The sequence below is a fragment of the Narcine bancroftii genome, chromosome 2 (assembly GCF_036971445.1).
Source record: "Narcine bancroftii isolate sNarBan1 chromosome 2, sNarBan1.hap1, whole genome shotgun sequence".
NCBI lineage: Eukaryota > Metazoa > Chordata > Chondrichthyes > Torpediniformes > Narcinidae > Narcine > Narcine bancroftii.
In genome coordinates this window covers 310,864,086-310,882,681 of record NC_091470.1, presented here as the reverse complement: position 1 = coordinate 310,882,681, position 18,596 = coordinate 310,864,086, and the positions used below count along the sequence as shown (strand labels likewise).

Sequence of the window (18,596 nt, the reverse complement as noted above, 5' to 3'; positions counted from 1 at the left end):
GGCATAGAATCTGGTCCTGTGGCTCAGAAGGGAAGGGAGGAGAAGAGGTGAGCTGTAATGATACGGGATCCCATTGTTAGGGGGACAGATAAGTGGCTCGGAGTCCCAGTCAATATGTTGAAAATTTAAATCTCCTACTGTCACAACCTTATGTTTCCTGCAGCTGTCTGCTATCTCTACAGATTTGCTCACTGACCCAGTATTCTCATTGACTATGGGCAGTCTATAATACAACCCCAAGTATGTGGTCATACCTTCCCCATTCCTCAGCTCAACCCATCTAGCCTCAGTAGATGAGCACTCTGGTCTGTCCTCCTTGAGCAGAGCTGTGATATTTTCCCTGATGAGAAATGCCATTCCTGACCCTTTCATCCCCCCTGTTCTATCAAGTCTAAAGCAACAGAACCCTGGAACATTTTGCTGCAGTCCTGCCCCTCCTGCAACCAAGTTTCACTCATGACCATGGTGTCATAATTCCATGTGCCAATTCATGCTCTAAATTCATCTGCCTTTCCTACAATACTCCTTGCATTGAAATAGATGCACCCGAGAACATTTCCACCATGTACAACCCCTTGACTTCTAATGGACCATGCAATTTTCACATCATCCTTTCCCTCTTCCACTCCTCTATCTGCTCTGGCACTCTGGTTCCCCTCCTCCAGCATCTAGTTTAAACCCACCAGAGCAGCACTAGCAAACCTTCCTGCAAGGATATTAGTCCCCCTCCAGTTCAGATGCAAACTGTCCAGTTGGAACAGATCCCACCATCCCTGAAAGAGAGTAAGAAACCTGAAGCCCTCCCTCTTGTACCATGTCTTTCGTCATGTGTTAAGCTGTATTATCCTATTTTTAACCTCACTAGTGCGTGGCATGGGTTGCAATCCTAAGATCACAACTCTGGGATATCCTGTCCTTCAAACTAGAGCCTAACTCGCTGAACTCTCCTTGCAGGCCCTCCTCACCCTTCCTACCCACACCATTAGCCCCTACATGGACCATGACATCTGGCTGCTCACCCTCCCTCCTGGGAATGCTGTGAACTCTATCTCAGACCCTGGCACCAGGGAGGCAATATACCATCTGAAATTCTTGATTTCTTTCACAAAACCTCTTATCTGTCCCCCTAACTATGGAATCCCCTATCACTACAGTTCGCCTCTTCTTCTCCCTTCCCTTCAGAGACACAAGACCAGACTCCATGCCAGAGATCTGATCACTTTGGCCTGTCCCTAGTAGGTTGTTTCCCCCCCCCCCCAATAGTATCCAAAATGGTATACTTGTTATTGAGGGGGACGGCCACAGGTGAGACCTGGAATCTGGGGAAATTGGTATCAATGTGAGCAAGAATAAAAATGGGATTAATATGTCCATTTGATTGATTGTTGACATGTAAGTGGCCTGAAAAACCAAAAACAAATATGCTGGAAAAACTCAGCAGGTCATGCTTGGCCAGAAATGTTGGTTACCATGGATGCTGCATGACCTGCTGAGTTTCTGCACCGTATATGTGCTGCACTCACTGCCAGCGTCTGCAGATAGTTTTTGTTTAACTGTCTGAAGAGCTTGTGTCCATGCTTTACGTCTCATTGACTCTATTCATGGTTTGCAGCTCGCATTCAGCAAAGCACTCGACAGTAATCTGGATGGTTTAAAAACACAGAGATTCTGGAGGAATTCAGCTGGGTTTCTCAGTGTCAATAGAAGGTAAAGATATATTTCTGACATCTCGGACCTGACCCCTTCCTAATGTATGAGTAAAAATAGAGAGACAGGCATCTCTATAGAAGGCTGGGGAAAAAAGGGAAGAACGGAAAGGGGGTGATTATAGACAAATGGTGTTGATTGGATATGATAGAATACAGGAGAGAGAAAAGGTGAGAATTTAATTTGTGTGTGTCTCTCTCTCTTTCCTTTTCCTGTCTCCTTTCATAGAACCACAATTTATTCTCACCTTTCCTCTCTCCTGTCTTATCACATCTTATTAACACCTTTTTTTTCTGTTGGTCTGTACACCTCTCCTTCTCATTCTTCTCCAGCCTTCCATACAGACACCTGGTTCTCACTTGTTTTTACTCCTTCCTTGAAGAAGGGCTCAGGCCCGAAATGATGGTAATATATCTTTACCTCTTCTGGACACTGCAAGGACCAGCTGAGTTTCACCAGCATCTCTGCATTTTTACTACAATCACAGGGTGTGCAGACTTTTGTGTTTCACTGCATGGAGTAAAGCCAATTAGTGTTAAACGAACTCAAAGTAAATGAGTTTAATGAGGGGCAATTTGAGTCCGATGTGTACAGAAGTTGACCTTACTGTTAGATTTCCAAAGGAACAATTTTCCTGGAGTCATAGCATTTTTGTGATATCTTAAGAAAATAGCATCTAGTGAACCAGCATTAGTGTAAACAGCTGCTGTTTGTTTAGTTATGCTCAGGAATCTGACATCTTGATGTCCACAGTTTTGCGCTGGACATTTTTAAACTGGACATTTTGGCCAAAAAAAAAGACCTTGGTAGCCCTTTGGACATCTTGGCACCAACAGTTTGGTGCTGGCCCAGCAACCCTCGATGTTTCAGCATGGCCTGAACCCCGGAGTTTCAGAAACTCCTCCCCCCTCCCCCCACAGGAAACCACTCCCCTGGTGGCAATGGGAGTGGCAGATCTAACAGTAGTTGTCATTAATAATATATTGCCAGATATTAATTATAGATATGTGTATGCGTTTCTTGTTAATAACGCTTATCTGCACCCTATCACTTGTACTGAGGGTTGTGACTATAGACTGTCTTGTTTGGTTAATGGTGGGTTTTACTCTGAAACGTTTTATTGCAATTTCTTGTCAAAAGCTGCATGAACGACACTGCAGAGAGTTCTAGTCACAGTGGTTGCAGTGAGTTGCGCCAGATGTGCGGAACAAAGAATCTATTTTATGACAACTGGATTGTTTTTAACGTGTTTTAATTTTTAAATAATTTTTAATTCAATAATTATATTTCCATCATATGTAATTGGTTAGGGCCAAAAATGGGCCCTTAAAAATGGAGAAAGATGAAATTATCAACGGGAACATGGAGATGGCAGAGGAATTTAACAAATACTTTGCATCTGTTTTCACCAAGGAGGATATAGGTTATGGCCAGATAAGGGGTGGGAGTCAAGCAGTATCTAGGGACTTGGTGAAATTAAGGTGGTTGTGAGCAAATTGTTAGAACTGAGGCCTGATAAATCCTCTGGGCCTGATGGGCTTCATCCCAGGGAGCTTAGAGCGGTTGCTCTGGAAATTGTGTAAGCACTGGTCAACATTTTCCAAAGTTCTTTAGATTTGGGGGAAATGCCTGCAGACTGGAGAGTGGCTGATGTAGTACCACTTTTACCACAGAGAATACAGGAAATTATAGACCGGTCAGCCTGATGTCGGTGGAGGGGAAGATATTGGAATCCATCATTAAAGGAGAAATAGCAGAACACCGAGGAAGGAATTATAGTATTGGTACTGGTCAGCATGGGTTCCTTAAAGGAAACTCTTGCTTGACTAATCTCCTGTAATTTTTCGAGGACATAACAAGGAGGGTGGACTCTGGAGAGCCTGTGATGTGATGTACTTGACTTCCAGAAAGCCTTTGATAAAGTCCCACACAGGAGGCTAGTTAGCAAAATTAAGGAGCATGGTATCAGGGGTAGGGTGTTGTCATGGATAGATAGTTGGTTGAGAAATAGAAAACAAAGGGTTGGGATAAACGGGTCATTTTCTGGATGGCAGAATGTGACGAGTAGGGTCCCGCAGGGATCGGTGTTGGGTCCTCAATTGTTTATCATTTATGTAAATGATTTGGATGAGGGGATTAATAACTACATATGCAAATTCCCAGATGACACTAAACTGGGTGGTAGTGTAAAGAGCGAGGAGGATGTCAGGAAATTGCAGAGACTTGGACAGGTTAGGAGAATGGGCGGAAAGATGGCAGATGAAGTTTAATGTGAGTAAATGTGAGATTCTCCCTTATGGAGGCAGAAACAAAAGAGCAGAATATTATTTAAATGGAGTTAAGCTAGGGAGTGGGGTAATGCAAAGGGATCTGGGTGTACTTGTTCACCAGTCATTGAAAACTAGAGTGCAGGTTCGGTGAGCGGTGAAGAAGGCAAGAGGTATGTTGGGTTTCATAAAGAGGGGATTGGAGTATAGGAGTAGAGAAGCCATCCTGCAGTTGTACAGGGCTCTGGTGAGACCTCACCTGGAGTATTGTGTCCAGTTTTGGTCCCCATATTTATGAAAGGACATAATTGCTATAGAGGGAGTGCAGCGCAGATTTACGAGGTTACTTCCCGGGATGGCAGGATTGTCATACACAGATAGGTTAAAAAGACTTGAATTAAATGTGATGGAGTTTAGAAGGATGAGGAGATACATGATTGAGGTATTTAGGATTATCAAAGGGCTTGACAGGGTACATGTTTCCAATGAAGAGAGAAACTAGGACTAGAGGGCATAGTTTAAGAATACAGGGAAGGCCATTTAAGACAGAAATAAGGAGAAATGTTTTTACCCAGAGAGTTGTGGATCTGTGGAATGCATTGCCACAGAGGATGGTGGGGACAGATTCTCTGAATAGTTTTAAGAGAGAGCTGGATAAGGCTCTTGTGGGCAGGGGAGTTAAGGGATATAGGGATAAGGCTGGGATTAGTTATTGAAAGAGAAAGATCAGCCATAATCTGATAAATGGCAGAGCTGGTTTGACGGGCCAATTGGCCTACTCAACCACCTATTGTCTATTGTAATTAAACTTACAATAAATACAATAAATTTGTTGTTATAGTTTATCAAAAACCCTTGTCGTTGATAGTTTCCCCAACTGTTTTTAATAATTTAAATATATCGCTATAAGCTACGGAAAGCCCTTGTTTTCCAGGGAAGTGGTTTCCTGGGAGGAGGGATTTTCTGCAATGTTTCAGGAAGTGCAGCGGGACGGAGTTGACCAGCAGACATTGAGTGCGGTGGTAGGCCAAAATGTCCAGCTCCAAACAATGGGCACCAAAATGTCCAGTGCTAAATTTTGGGGGCTAAAAATCCAGTGGGAAATCAGGAAAGGCTGAGAGCGATTGTGTCTAACTGAAGTACACTCCATGTCATGACAGTGAACAGAGCTGCCAGCTCACTCATACAGCAAGAGCATCCATCCATCATCTTGTTTCCAGCTAACGTATAAAAATCACCTATTAATGAATTCAATATTTGGAACCTTTTGTTCAGCTATATTCTGATGAAAAATCAGTTTAAAACCAATACACCTGGGAGGCTTTGTCACCAATGGCTTTTCCTTTTGTGTGGAAACATTACATTAATATTTACACCCATGTTTTAACTTTGTCTTTGTGGACTTGGGGCAATGTCAGGCCGACAATAGATTTGATTGGGCTTTTTTTCATAATTGAACATTAAATGATGGCACTTACAGCTGGCAAAGCAAAGAATGACACTCCAACAAGAGCAAATGTTGCAGCCAACAGTCGACCTGCCCAAGTCTTCGGAGTCTTGTCACCATAGCCAATTGTAGTCAAAGTAATCTACACAAAAGCAAAGTCACATTCCACGGATTGTAAGAAAAGTTTTCAAGTTCCTGCAGCAATCTCAACTTGAGTGAAAATGAAAATGGCATATATTAGAAATAATAATCAGTAAAACCAAAGATTACCCATTTAGTACATTAACAAAAATAAAGGTGGAAACAACATTCCGGCCTGCAGTTACTCCATTAGAATCTCAGGTAAGAAATGCTGGCATGAATTTCAGATCAAATGGTTTAAGTGTCTGTTTTCTTCTGGAATCTCAGAAACATTTTTGAGCAACATCTTTCAGAGAGATCACAAGTGTCTGATCTTGGCATCAATCCACTTTACAGAGCTGTGCTCACATACATCCTTAGTGTAAGCTATCAGACAAAAGAGATACTCCTCCAATCCTCACCCTGAGCTGGTGACTAACCATCTGAAATTGAATTAAACCCCCACAGATTACAGAGGCCAATGTTTCTGCTCACAATTTCTTCTCTGGAATTTCTGCTATATATTAATCAATTAACCATGTAACCATATAACCACTTACAGCACAGAACAGGCCAGTTCGGCCCTACTAGGCCATGCCGTAGCAAATCCCCACCCTCCTAGTCCCACTGACCAGCACCCGGTCCATACCCTTCTAGTCCCCTCCTATCCATGTAACGATCCAGTCTTTCCTTAAATGTAACCAATGATCCCACCTCGACCACATCTGCCGGAAGCTCATTCCACATCCCCACCACCCTCTGCGTAAAGAAATTTCCCCTCATGTTCCCCTTATAATTGTCCTCCTTCAATCTTAACACAAACACCAGCCGCAAAACTATAGAACACTTCACAGAGAAACTGGTCCGTCGGCCCATCTGGGCTGTGCCAATTATTATTATTTTGTCCTATTCCATTAAACTTCTCTTAAATATCAATATTAAATAATTTATTATCATTTGAACAAATGAAGTACAAATATGGAATAACTCACGGTACAATGTTTGCATACCACCAACTGAAAACCTACTTAAAGGACAAATTGGGAAGCAGTCTGAGATTACCAGAAGGAAGCAGCTTTGAATATGTGATTAAAGAAACAACGATAATAAAAAGATTTATAACCAACATGTGCATCAAGCTGCAAGAGAAGGAAAATGATGAAATAAGCTATAAACCCAAACAAAAGTGGAAAAAAGATTTAAACATAAAGATAAAAAAATGAAATATGGGAAAAGTTATGCTCTGGAACTATGAAAAATACAATAAACATGAGGTTACGCATGATACAATATAATTGGATACACAAGCTATATGTCATGCCCCAAAAGTTAAATAAATGGGATCCAACATTATCAGATAGATGTTTTCGCTCTAAGAAGGAAACGGGAACAACAGTACATGCAATTCGGGCATGTGAGAAAGTGAAAAAGTTTTGGGAAGATCTAAATCAGGCATTAAATAAAATCACAAAAAGCAACATACCAAAAAATTCAGAGATCTTTCTTCTAAGTAATATAAGTAGTTAAGAATTAGGCCTCAAACTGGATGAAGCACAAAAAAGATTTATTATGATAGCCTTAGCTGTAGCAAAGAAAGGTATAATGTCAACTTGGAAATCAGGAGAGAGCCTGAGAGTACAGCAATGGTACATGGAAATGAATAAATGTATTCCGTTGGAAAAAATAACATATAATTTAAAAAATTTGGGAAGCGTACATGGAATACAACCGAGAGGGCTTACCGCGGACCTCCACCCACTAAAATAATAAAATGAGAAGACAAAATGACCTGATCCAGTGTGTAAAGGTAGATGACACAATTTTCTTGTTTATTTTCATTGTGTGATGACATTGTTTAATGGTTTTATTGTATTGTATATGTTGAACATTTAATGGGTTTGGAGAGGGGTAGGAAGGAGGGAGGGAAGGTAGGGGGGAAAAAGGGGAGAAAATAGCACTGTGTATATTCAAGAGGGAAATGTTTGTGTGTATTTTGATTGATATGGTTCATAGTGTGAAAAATTTAAAAATAAATATATCGATATTGAACCCACATCCACCACTTCTGCTGGCAGGTCATTCCACAATCTCACCACCCTCTGAGTGAAGAAGGTTCCCCAAATGATCACCTTACCCCTTTACCCTTAACCCATGTCCTCTAGTTCTTAACTCACCCAACTCGGTGAAAAACAGCCTGCTTTCATTTACCCTCTCTATAACCCTTATAATTTTGTATACAGTACCTCTATAAAATTCTCTGATGCTCTAGGGAATAATGTCCTAACCTATTCAAACTTTCCCTGTAATTCAGCTCCTCAATTCCCAGCAAAGAGAGATTTCTTCAGTGAAGTGCTCAGGTCTGGAACTATGACAAATAATCTGAAATCAGCTTCAACAATAACTTTCATAAGTCATTTGGTTGTGGTCTGTAAAAATGCGCATTTTCTGAATTAGAGGCTAAATAGCATGTCAAATTGAAACACAGTTCATCAAAGAGCGAGAATGGATATAACCAGCTGAATTGTCTTCTGCCTTGCAAAGTACTCTGAAAGAACCCCCACTAATACAGTCATTTCCAGCCACTCATACTAAGCACAGTCATAGAGTCATACAGCACAGAAATAGGCCTTTCAGCCCAACTTGTTCATGCTGACCAAAATGCAACCTACTCCTCATATAGTTTAGGTTTAGGATTCCTTAGATACCAAAGTTCATCACTGAACATGCTGCCAGATTACTGCTGCTACACAAGGCCAGTGCCTGCTCTCATAGATTGTCATCAAGCTCAACCATTTTTAAAAAATCCCCAGCAACTAAATTCTAGATCCACAAGTAAACCTATACCCTTTACTCAACTTCCTTTCCTATGATGACGATTCCAGCTATCTAGCTTATCCCTGCCCATATTTTTAATAGACCTCTATAACAGTGGTTCTCAACCTTTTTCTTTCCACTCCCATACCACTTTAAGCATTCCCTATGCCATAGGTGCTCTGTGATTAGTAAGGGATTGCTTAAGGTGGTATGGGAGTGGAATGAAAAAGTTTGAAAACCATTGTGTTAATTGTACCTAATTGACTTGTTATGTGCACGGTTTCATAACTCCAAAGGAAGTGGGCCAACGACAATTTTTCTCAAGCAAAATATTTCAGTAACAATTGGGTCTAGAGCAGTGATTCTCAACCTTTCCTTCCCACTCACATACCACCTTAAACAACCCCTTACTAATCACAGAGCACGTATAGCAGAGGGAATACTTAAAGTAGTATATGAGTGGAAAGAAAAAGGATAAGAACCGCTGCTCTATAAGGTCACCCTTCACCCTTCTATACTTAAACACAGTCTATCCAATCTCTTCTTGTAACTACAACTCTGTACTCCAGATAACGACCTGGTGAATCTCTTCTACCTGCTCTCTATTGCTGTGCATCCTCCCTGCAGTGGTGACTGGAACCATACTCAATAATCCAAGTTCAATCTTCTGTATAGCTGCAACATGAATGGTGAAATAAAAGTCTCCTTTACATAATTCCTTGAAATCTGAAAGGTAAATAACTGAAATCCAAATGAAATCCGAGGAATGTCCACAAAAGCAAAATACTGCAGATGCGGGAAATCAAATATTTCCAATATTTTCTATCACCTTTAAATATCAACAGCCTCAAAGATTAATTAATTTCCCATCTGAGCAGGCATTGGCTGATCATGAGCATTTCCAACGTTTTCTTTTTTGTTACGTGAATGTGATTTGTTATCACAGACAGGAAAGAAAGGCCCAAAAGAAAAGCCCACTGTCCCGCCTGTACAGTGCCAGAAACAACACTTACCAAACCCCACCACAGTGCATCTGCATAGGTATTGAAGTCTTGAGTACTATTTCTGGCATTATCATCTTTTTCAACCAGGTAAACGAGGAACGAGGCCAGAATGAGGGACAGGAATCCAATGTACCAGGCAGTGATGAGTTCCTGATAAACACAGAAATGATCCATTTGTTCCTTCCATGCGGATAAACGCATACAAGGTCACAATTGCATCCTTAAAGAATGACTCACTCCCCACCATTCCAAGCCCTGACAGGTGATGTCAATCCCACCACCCCATTCCCCCTCAACCACTGTCCATGTCCTATTAGGCCAAATCCACACTGCCTACCAGATCAAACCTCACCTCTATCTCACCAGCCCCAATTTCTGAACACTCCAGTGAGGTAAAATTGATCAGTATAAATCAAGTAAGCAATTCTCTGATTATTTCCTAAAAATCCAGTTGAGTTTATAGTACAACTCCACCAGGGTAAAAGTTTTATGAAATATCATCATTTACTTCGCATCATGTGAGAGTTATACAAGGGACCAGGTCCCTATCATGGACTCATGGGTAAGTTACCAGGCCAACTACCTGAGTTCTGGACAAATGATCCAAGGTCACTAGAATCCCATTGTGGGAAATGGGGAATCTAAATTCAAGTCACTAAATCAATTTGATTTCTTTTTTTAAAAAAAAGAATCACTACTCCATTACAGCATCGGATTATTGTTAAAAGTCAACTTATTCTTGCAATACACAAAAGTGCTGGAGATAATCAACAAATCACACAACATTCATGGGAAATAAAAAGCAGGTCAATGATTCGAGCCTGAGGCCTTCATTAAGGACCAACTGAATGGAGTGAAACATGATTGAGAGTCTGCAGACACTGTGATTGTTGCAATCTCAGGAAACTCCGGTTTGAAACATTGATGATCTTTTACTCCCTATGGATATAGCATGACCTACTGAGCTTCTCCAGCACTTTTGTGCATTGCATTTGATGCCAGGATCACAATTTTCTTCTTTAACCCCCAAAATCAACCTTTCATTAATTGTTTTAGCTTATGGCTCACTTAATACAGTTGACATTTAACTGGCTCTTCAGTTCAGGGCTCCAGAAATGAGGGATTAAACAAATATTGGTTAATAACTTAAGTGGATCTATCTGGTTTCATGACTCTTATTCCATTGGTACACACCCAAAGCCAAGGCCAGGAGGTAAGGAGCTTGACCAATTGTGTATCTTTAGAAAGATCAGTATATCTTTATAAGGCTTATCTGTTATCAGTGGTACTTCTGAATTTTCAAAGCTCAAGTTTACCTACTAAAGAACTTAATACTTAGAAATCATCCCTTTTCCAGCTTTGATATTGAATCATTCATGAAAGCTCTCGTGGTTGATTTGGAAATTTTCCTTCATATAACTCTTACCTCCTTCAATGTTTGGCATATTATCATTCTAACTGTTCTTATAATCATAAAATTGATAACTCTAATATTCCATCATCTGAGCTAATAGAATCCTGTATGGTACATGTTCATCGAATTTCCTAGGTGATAATATTTCATCAGATTCCTGGCAACACCAAGTACAATTTCTCTCTATTTGCATCCTCTGTTAGCACATGACAATATGAGATAATTTTATGATGAATAATTCTTACTGCTATGATCGGATTCAAAAAAAATGCAGCAAACATAAACAATGATATGAATTACATCAGAAACCAGTTAACTAATAAGCCCACAATTTGGCTGCATTCTGCTTCTGAAGGAATGTCCTCACCTTACTGTGAGAACAGATTGCAGAACCTAAAAGTTTCCATGTTCCTCCTCTTCGGTCCATTCGCAACATGCGGAGGATCTGCAGAAAACGCAAGCTTCGTAGGGACGTTGCCACAATGTTCTGTAGCGTCCCCACTGCGAAAATCACCAGAGAACCAATCAAAACGATGATATCTGGAAAGGCACAAGTGTGAGAAAGATCTTTGTCCAAATCCAAGTTGAACGTCAAAATATTCAGGAAGAAGGTGGCTCTCTATTAATGTAGCATAATCACCAGAGTGGGAAGATTGTGAAGTGATGCTCCATAAAAACAGGGCAGACATTCCAACAGGACAGATGGGTTGATGCCATTAGAAATGCTGTCATTCAGCTGTGTTGTTAAACCACAGCCCTCTCTAATGCACATTAAAGGTCCTATGGCACAATCCAGTGTTTAGACCTCCATCTATCCCTCAGGTGACAGATTGTTGTGTGGGAGACTTATTGTACCTTATTTAATTGCTGGTTTTCTTACAGTGCCATAGTGACAAAATTTCAAAATAATTGATTGTAATTCACCTGGGGAAATCCTATAGTTGCAAAAGGCAAGATGTAAAGGAAACTCCTCAATCTTTCTATTTTTGTTGTGCTAGTGTCATATGTTGAGCTTTGCCTTACTATGGAAAAGTGGGGAAAAATAGCTCAGGCTCCTTATACAACATTGAGGCAAACAAGAAGTCTGCAGATGCTGGGGAACTACTAGAATACATCAGAGTACTGGAGGAACTCAGCAGGTCAGGCAACATCCATAGAAAGCAGGAGGCAATCACCATTTTAGACCTGGGCCCTTCAAGAATGTCTGTATTCAATGTTGCAAGGTGACAGCTGAAATGAAATGGTAGTAACCTCAGGGGAAAGCTGCAATGGGTGCCTGGAATGGACAGGGTGACAACAGAAATCAGTGCGTTAACAACACTGGACCTTTATGTGAATAGACTGCCTTCAGTCTGGGACAGTTATTGTGTGACTGGTTAGACATTTGCAAGGAACTAAATTTGTTTCTGGCCTAGAGAAGTCCTGGCTCAATTTTGAACATCATTCTCTGTCTTGATCATATGTTTTCCCAGATTATTTTTGGATTATTGTAATTGTCGATGATCTGATTCCTTGTTCTAACCTACCACAGTTGCCTTACTCTATACCAGTGATTCACAACCTTTATTTTCCCCACTTACATACCATCTTAAGTACTCCCTTACTAACCATAGGTGCTCTGTGGTTAGTAATGGATTACTTAACATGGCATGTGATTGGGTGGGAAAAAGGTGAAAACCACTGCTCGGTACAATCCTCTCATTTGAGGCATGTTTTTCACTTTCTGTTTCCTCACACATATTTTATGTTACAAGTTGAGGGCAAAGAGGAGCTGTTAAAGATGGGGATTGAGGGGGGTCCCTGGAAGACCTAAACTTGTCTTTAAAATTCTCTGGCTGCTTTCCAGCTAATAACCCATCTAAATGGTGTGCTGGAGAGGGACCCATGCAGTAGAGAAGTATGGGGAGTAAGTTCAGGAGCCCTTCCATGTGGTGGGAATGAGGGAGATAAGAAAGATTCATGAATTTTGGGAAGAAGAAATGATTCAGAGGTGAAGGGGTATAATGGGGTTGGATGGCAATTCAGAGTGGGACTCATTCCACCTCTTTCGTCCATGTTAGCTGGAGGCTTGCAATGGAAACTTTGGCCAAGATGCTGGTCATGACAGGAGTTGGGAAGAATATGGTGGATTGACATTGAAGATGGTGAGAGTGTATGTGCGTGTGTGGGGTGGGGGGGGGGGGGTTCTGGCTCTGGGGTGCATATCATGATGAGGAAGGCAAAATTGAATGTGGCTTGATACTGTACCTTATGAATGATGATGGAATTGGAAATTGCAGACACATCTTGCAGATACTGGGACCTGGAGCAGAATCCAGTTCTTCAGTTCCTCCAGCAGATTTTTGTCTGTCTCTTGAATTTAACCTTGAAGACTATGATCTCGCAAGGATCATAGGAAATGGTTGGAATGGGGGAGAAACTGGGAGTTGATGGTGATAGTAGCAAGATGGTGAACAATGGGTCATATAATGATGGCGAGTGGAGAGTGGAAATAGATACAAGTGAAAACAGGCCTCCTCCTCAGTCCCCACACATTCTGTTTCTTTCCTCAATGAACCTGTCTTACTAGCCTCCATCGAAATTTGAAATGAGCAAGTTCCTGTTCCAATTTTTACCTTTAATTTCAGGTTTTGGGGTTAACAATTCTTTCCTAAACCTTAGACATCCCAATATTCCAGCTCTGGTTTTCACAATCTCAGCCAGATAACCCTTTTCATTATAATCTCTTCCGAAAAGTTTCAACACTTCTAACATAAAGGCAATCAAATTTTAATTCAAATTTTAGAGTATTTTGAGCAAAAGAAACATCTCTGCGTTTCTTACTTTTCTCCAACCTAATCTACATAGAGCAATGCAACTTCCAGTGACTGTGCATTCTCATTTATCTGTGGAAATTAAGCAGTTGCTGGCTGAGATGGCCTGTTCGTACAAGTGCTGAACAATAAAACACTGAAATGCATGGAATAACATGAAAATACAGCACCTACTTGATGTATAAAGTTGAATCCCACCAAAACATATTAGGATTTGTTAGACATTGCAATTCAAGTGCCTTTAACAATGTAACATACCTTAAGTATTGCCAAATAATCATTCAGCTGATTAAATTTCACAAGCTTGGAGTCTTTTTCAGATTTTGGTTTGAAAAATATAAAATTTGTAAATAATGTTTCTATTTTTGTTTTATTTGTCTTGTTTATCTTTTTCTCTGTCCTTCACTCATAATCCTATTGTTCCATTTCTCTTTATTTTTTTGTATCTGATGACAATTTATTGAATATACCAGCACTTGCTCTTTGAATTTATTCTGTGAGTGGATTGATTAAGGTCATAAACAGTTCAAGGGATACACCGTCACTGGAAGTTGTTAACTGGCTTACAATAACAATCACCATGTTTTTTTTTAAATCAGAAAGTCTTATACATTATGAATGACATAAATATGCTATTTAAATACAAGTATTTTCTATGCTTTCTCTCAGTGGTACATTTGATTATCAGGGTCAGCCTCATTATTGGCACTGTGACCAAGCTTAAGCATCCAGAACAACTTTGTTTTAAAGTATTTAAAAGAACATTTCCTATAAGTTTTACTGTTAATATAAAACAACTACTGACCTAGAATACATAAAGGCTTTCTGACAAACTTCAGGCGGCCTCTCCATCCTCTGTATCGACAGCAGCAGCCAGCTGCCCAAACCCTGAGACTAAACTCTAAGCCAAATACCACAATGGTTACAGCTTCCTGTTTAAAAAAAAAGGGCACAGAGCTTATTGAAAAGTATTACTATTTAATATGAATGTTCAGCCATCAGTAAATTTCTATTTTATAAATGCAGGCTATCTTCAGATTTCAAAACACATAGTCATACTGTTTATTTTGATATTAAACTTCAATTACAGTCTACATAATTTAACTTTTTACAGGAAAATTTCACAAAAGTAGCACCAATCCAAATCTGGGTGAAGAAATTCATCTTCGAATGTTAAGCAAAATTATGCGTTGAACACAAATGCAAACTCTGGACCATTCAAAGGTGATAGATAAACACAAGATTCTGTTTGAAGAGGTATAAATGAATGTTATGGCTGTCAATTACAGCAAGAATTGCTCAGAAATATATCCTAGGCCCAACCATCTTTAGCTGATTCTTTAACTGCTTTCAATGTGTTTCTCTTTATTATGATTGCACAATGTTCAGTTCCACTCTGACGTGGTTGGATTACGAAGCAGTCTCTGCTCTCTTGCAACAAGATGCAAATAACATTCTACTTTAGCCTGAAAATTGGCATGTAATATTTGTGGCCACCAATACTTAAGACTATCCCATCAAGCCATGAACTAGTCAACAGTCCCAAATGTTCAATGGTGTCACGATTGCTATATCACCCGCAATCAATGTCCCCCAGACACTACTGACCAGAAACTTAACTGAGGCTGACTACAAATATTGTTCTAATAAATCAAGGACATAGGCTGGCTGTTCTATAGAAATTGAATAACTATGCTGCAAAGCTTTTCCACCTTCTATAGCGCACATCAGAATTGGGGTAGAGATGAAACTCTTCTTATTCTAATATTTCCAAAGTTCAAAATATCATCTTTCAAAGCGTGAGCTACGATATCACAAATTTCGATCTCTTTAATCTAACAAATCAAACACTGTAGCTGTTACTTTATGTAGTTTTAATTCACTGATAAAACGGATAAACATTTCATATAGCAACGCATTAAGACTTTCATAACAATAAATAACAAAGTATTTACTGTATAATGAAGATATAAAAAGTATATGAAGATATAAATTATATAAAAAGCTTTTAAAAAGATACACAATGGTATTTAAAGAGATAGAAAAGGGTATTTAAAGAGATGGAAAAGATTCAAAGAAAAAAAATTTCTCATGCTCATGCTCCATTCACATCATAGAAAAAGAGCAAGCAATTAGTCTGCGCAGATATTACAACATTTTACATCATAGTCACTATGGTAACACTACAAATAATAGTTCTCTTCAAGGGACAGGCACAAAATTAACTGAGAATCAAAACACAAGGTTTTAGCCTTTACATGGGGTAAAACTCAAAAGTCTGCAGACACTATGATTGAAGTGAAAATACAATGCTGAAGGTATTCAGCAGGTCAAAGGGAGTACTTTATGTAGAAAACATAAATATCGATGACCAATGTTTCGTGCTTGAGCCCTTCATCAAAGAATATAAAGGCATATGATGAAGGGCTCAAGCCCAAAACGTTGGTTATGTAACGTTGCTATATAAAGTACCCTGTTTGACCTACAAAGTTACTCCAACGTTGTGTTTTTACATCAGAACTGGGATTGAACATTCTCTACTCAAATGTGGGCCACTCCCAAGCTACCTCAACGCCATTCTGAATAAACCAGCCTGTTTAATTAACACATTATCAATGATCCAAACATTTATTTAATTCACAATCGGTGCATCAGAGCTTTCATATAGACAATCCACAAGATGCTTCGTTGACCTCTGATCTCTGCAATTGAGGACAATGGGAGCAAACACATTGGAACTGGAGTTCTCCTCTAAATCATGAGACTCCCTGATTTTGAAGTACTTCAGTGTTCTCTCATCATTGCTTTGCAAAAATTTTGGAATCCCTTACATAACAATATTGTGGGAGTCCCTTTTACAATTTCAGAACGTGAATCACCACCACATTCTTGTAGAGACAGCAACAACTGACTGTGATGCTCACTTCCTATGAATGAATAAAAGTAAATTGAATATGTATGGATATATGAAATGTATAATGGACTAGATGATCAGTGTATGAAGGGGAATAGATAAATGATATTTGTGGAGGAATAAATACAGGTCCTTATCCCTTCACCTGTGTTTCTGAAAACCAAAAACCTCCATAACTGAACATGTTTTTATTGCACATACAGTAAATTTTCAGGTGTTCTAGAGAGAACAAGGACAGAATGCGGCTCACGCGGCGAGCAAACAGCAGCGTAACTCGGGCGGGTGAGCAGGCAGAGATTGAGGAGAGAACATGGCCTAAAGTACATGGAGGCCTATCGGAGGTAAGGAGAGCCAGATCCCACCGAGCCTCCAGGACCAGAAGGTGAAGGGACCTGGGTGCTGAGCTCCATGGCCCAGGTGAAGGAGGAGAGAAGTAGCCAGTCAAGCTGAGGGGATGCTGGGGAGCGGACGAGCCCAAGCAGCAGCAAGAGCCAACCACGAGGAGAAGGTGATGGGAAGCCCCCTGGCAGCCAAGATGGTGCAAAGGGATCATAATGGAAATCAGCCCAACAGCAGCTGAGCCAGGCCAGAAAAAGGCAGCCAAGGGCATGGCAGGGTGAGCCTCTTTTAATGCAGGATCAATGAGCGATTCAAGCTGCATGGAGGATTATGGGTAATGGAAACAGCCATTATTCGTTGAGCTGGTTTCAATGCAGTGTCGCTCCATAAAAAGGGTTTATGTTTTACATGAATCTGTACCACCACCAATTTAATTCCATAATCCAGAATAATCTGAATATCAAAAAGTGTCTGGTCCTGAGGATCTTGGATTAAAGCATAAGCACCTATATAAATAAATGGGTGCAAATATATAATGTATATAAAAAGGGTTTGATAAGTAACGTATGAAGATTTACAGCTAAGTCATGCAGATGGCGGGTAGACCAGTGACATAAAATGAAACCAGGTGAGTGAGTTAGATATTAATAAAGTTAGATAACAGAAAGATGGATGAATCGTGTAGTGAACAATATATGTGGAGCTGAATGATAGATGTATTATAATCGAAGTTTTTGTCATGTATTTACATGAGTAACATATGGAATGTAAAGGAAGTCTAGCTGAATGACAGTGGTGCTGGAGGTAAATGATGGTTCAGGTAATGTATTTTATTAAACACAGATGATTGAGTAAGATGATGTTCCAACCAGCATGTTAGAGGAAGTATGTCCATTGAGATGACGGCGAGTTCTATCGGAAGAGTATCAAATGATGCTGTATGCAAAAATATCAATTAATGACATACACAGTTAAATGGGTGAGTAGGATGTGCTAGCAAGATCAATGAACATAAGAAAAATGGGGCAGAATTAAGCTGTACAGCCCATGAGCCTTCTCTGTCAATCAAAAAGTTAATATCGGATCGGATCTTAGCCTCAACAGATTCCTGCCAGACCCTCACAACCCTTAATAACATATTTTGTATCTCTCCAATAGTACAAAATCTATCTTCCTCTGACTTCAATTACTTCACCTTGGGCAGTGAATTTTATTTGAGAGAATAATTCCTTCTCACTCCATGAAGGATATAAATTCTGTTCTGTATATTATTCTGCAAAAACATGCCCTTTAAATGTTTCATGGTTACAAAGAGTGCTTGTTCCAAACTCTCCAACACTGAGTCCATTTTCTTGATGAGAAATGAAGATTGGTTGGGAACCATATGTGAAATTCATTAACAAAAGTCCATCCACTCCTCTCAATTAATAATTAGAAGATACAAAATTATGTTAGGAAAATATGAATAATGATTAATAGGTAGTTTAGGTGTTTTCTTTTTTGGGGAGGGGAGGGAGTGGGGGAGAAAAATACAATTTTTCTTGCATTGAATAGTGTTTTAATGTACTAATTATATATAATTGAATAATTGTTTCTCATTTTACAAGTGATAAATAAAATTTCAAAAAAAAAAGAAATGAAGATTGGTTGGTAATATTTTATTGTATTCTGTAGTAAAGCATTAAAACTGGAGAAGGCTATCACACCCCTTGGGACTGTTCCACCATTCAATTAAATGATGCCTGGTCAAACCAAGT

The 18,596-nt window shown here is 39.7% G+C and overlaps 1 protein-coding gene across 3 annotated transcripts in view; it reads right to left on the bottom strand.

Annotated features, from left to right (window-relative positions):
• kcnq3 (potassium voltage-gated channel, KQT-like subfamily, member 3) overlaps positions 1-18,596 on the bottom strand; it is a 192,944-nt gene that overhangs the window by 79,408 nt on the left and 94,940 nt on the right. For all 3 annotated transcript variants that reach the window (XM_069921648.1, XM_069921646.1, XM_069921649.1), the window contains exons 3-6: positions 14,392-14,518; positions 11,141-11,313; positions 9,369-9,509; positions 5,453-5,563 (exon numbers count right to left, since the gene is read on the bottom strand). In XM_069921648.1, the coding sequence (XP_069777749.1) occupies positions 5,453-5,563; positions 9,369-9,509; positions 11,141-11,313; positions 14,392-14,518 (552 nt within the window). The remainder of the gene's footprint in view (positions 1-5,452; positions 5,564-9,368; positions 9,510-11,140; positions 11,314-14,391; positions 14,519-18,596) is intronic.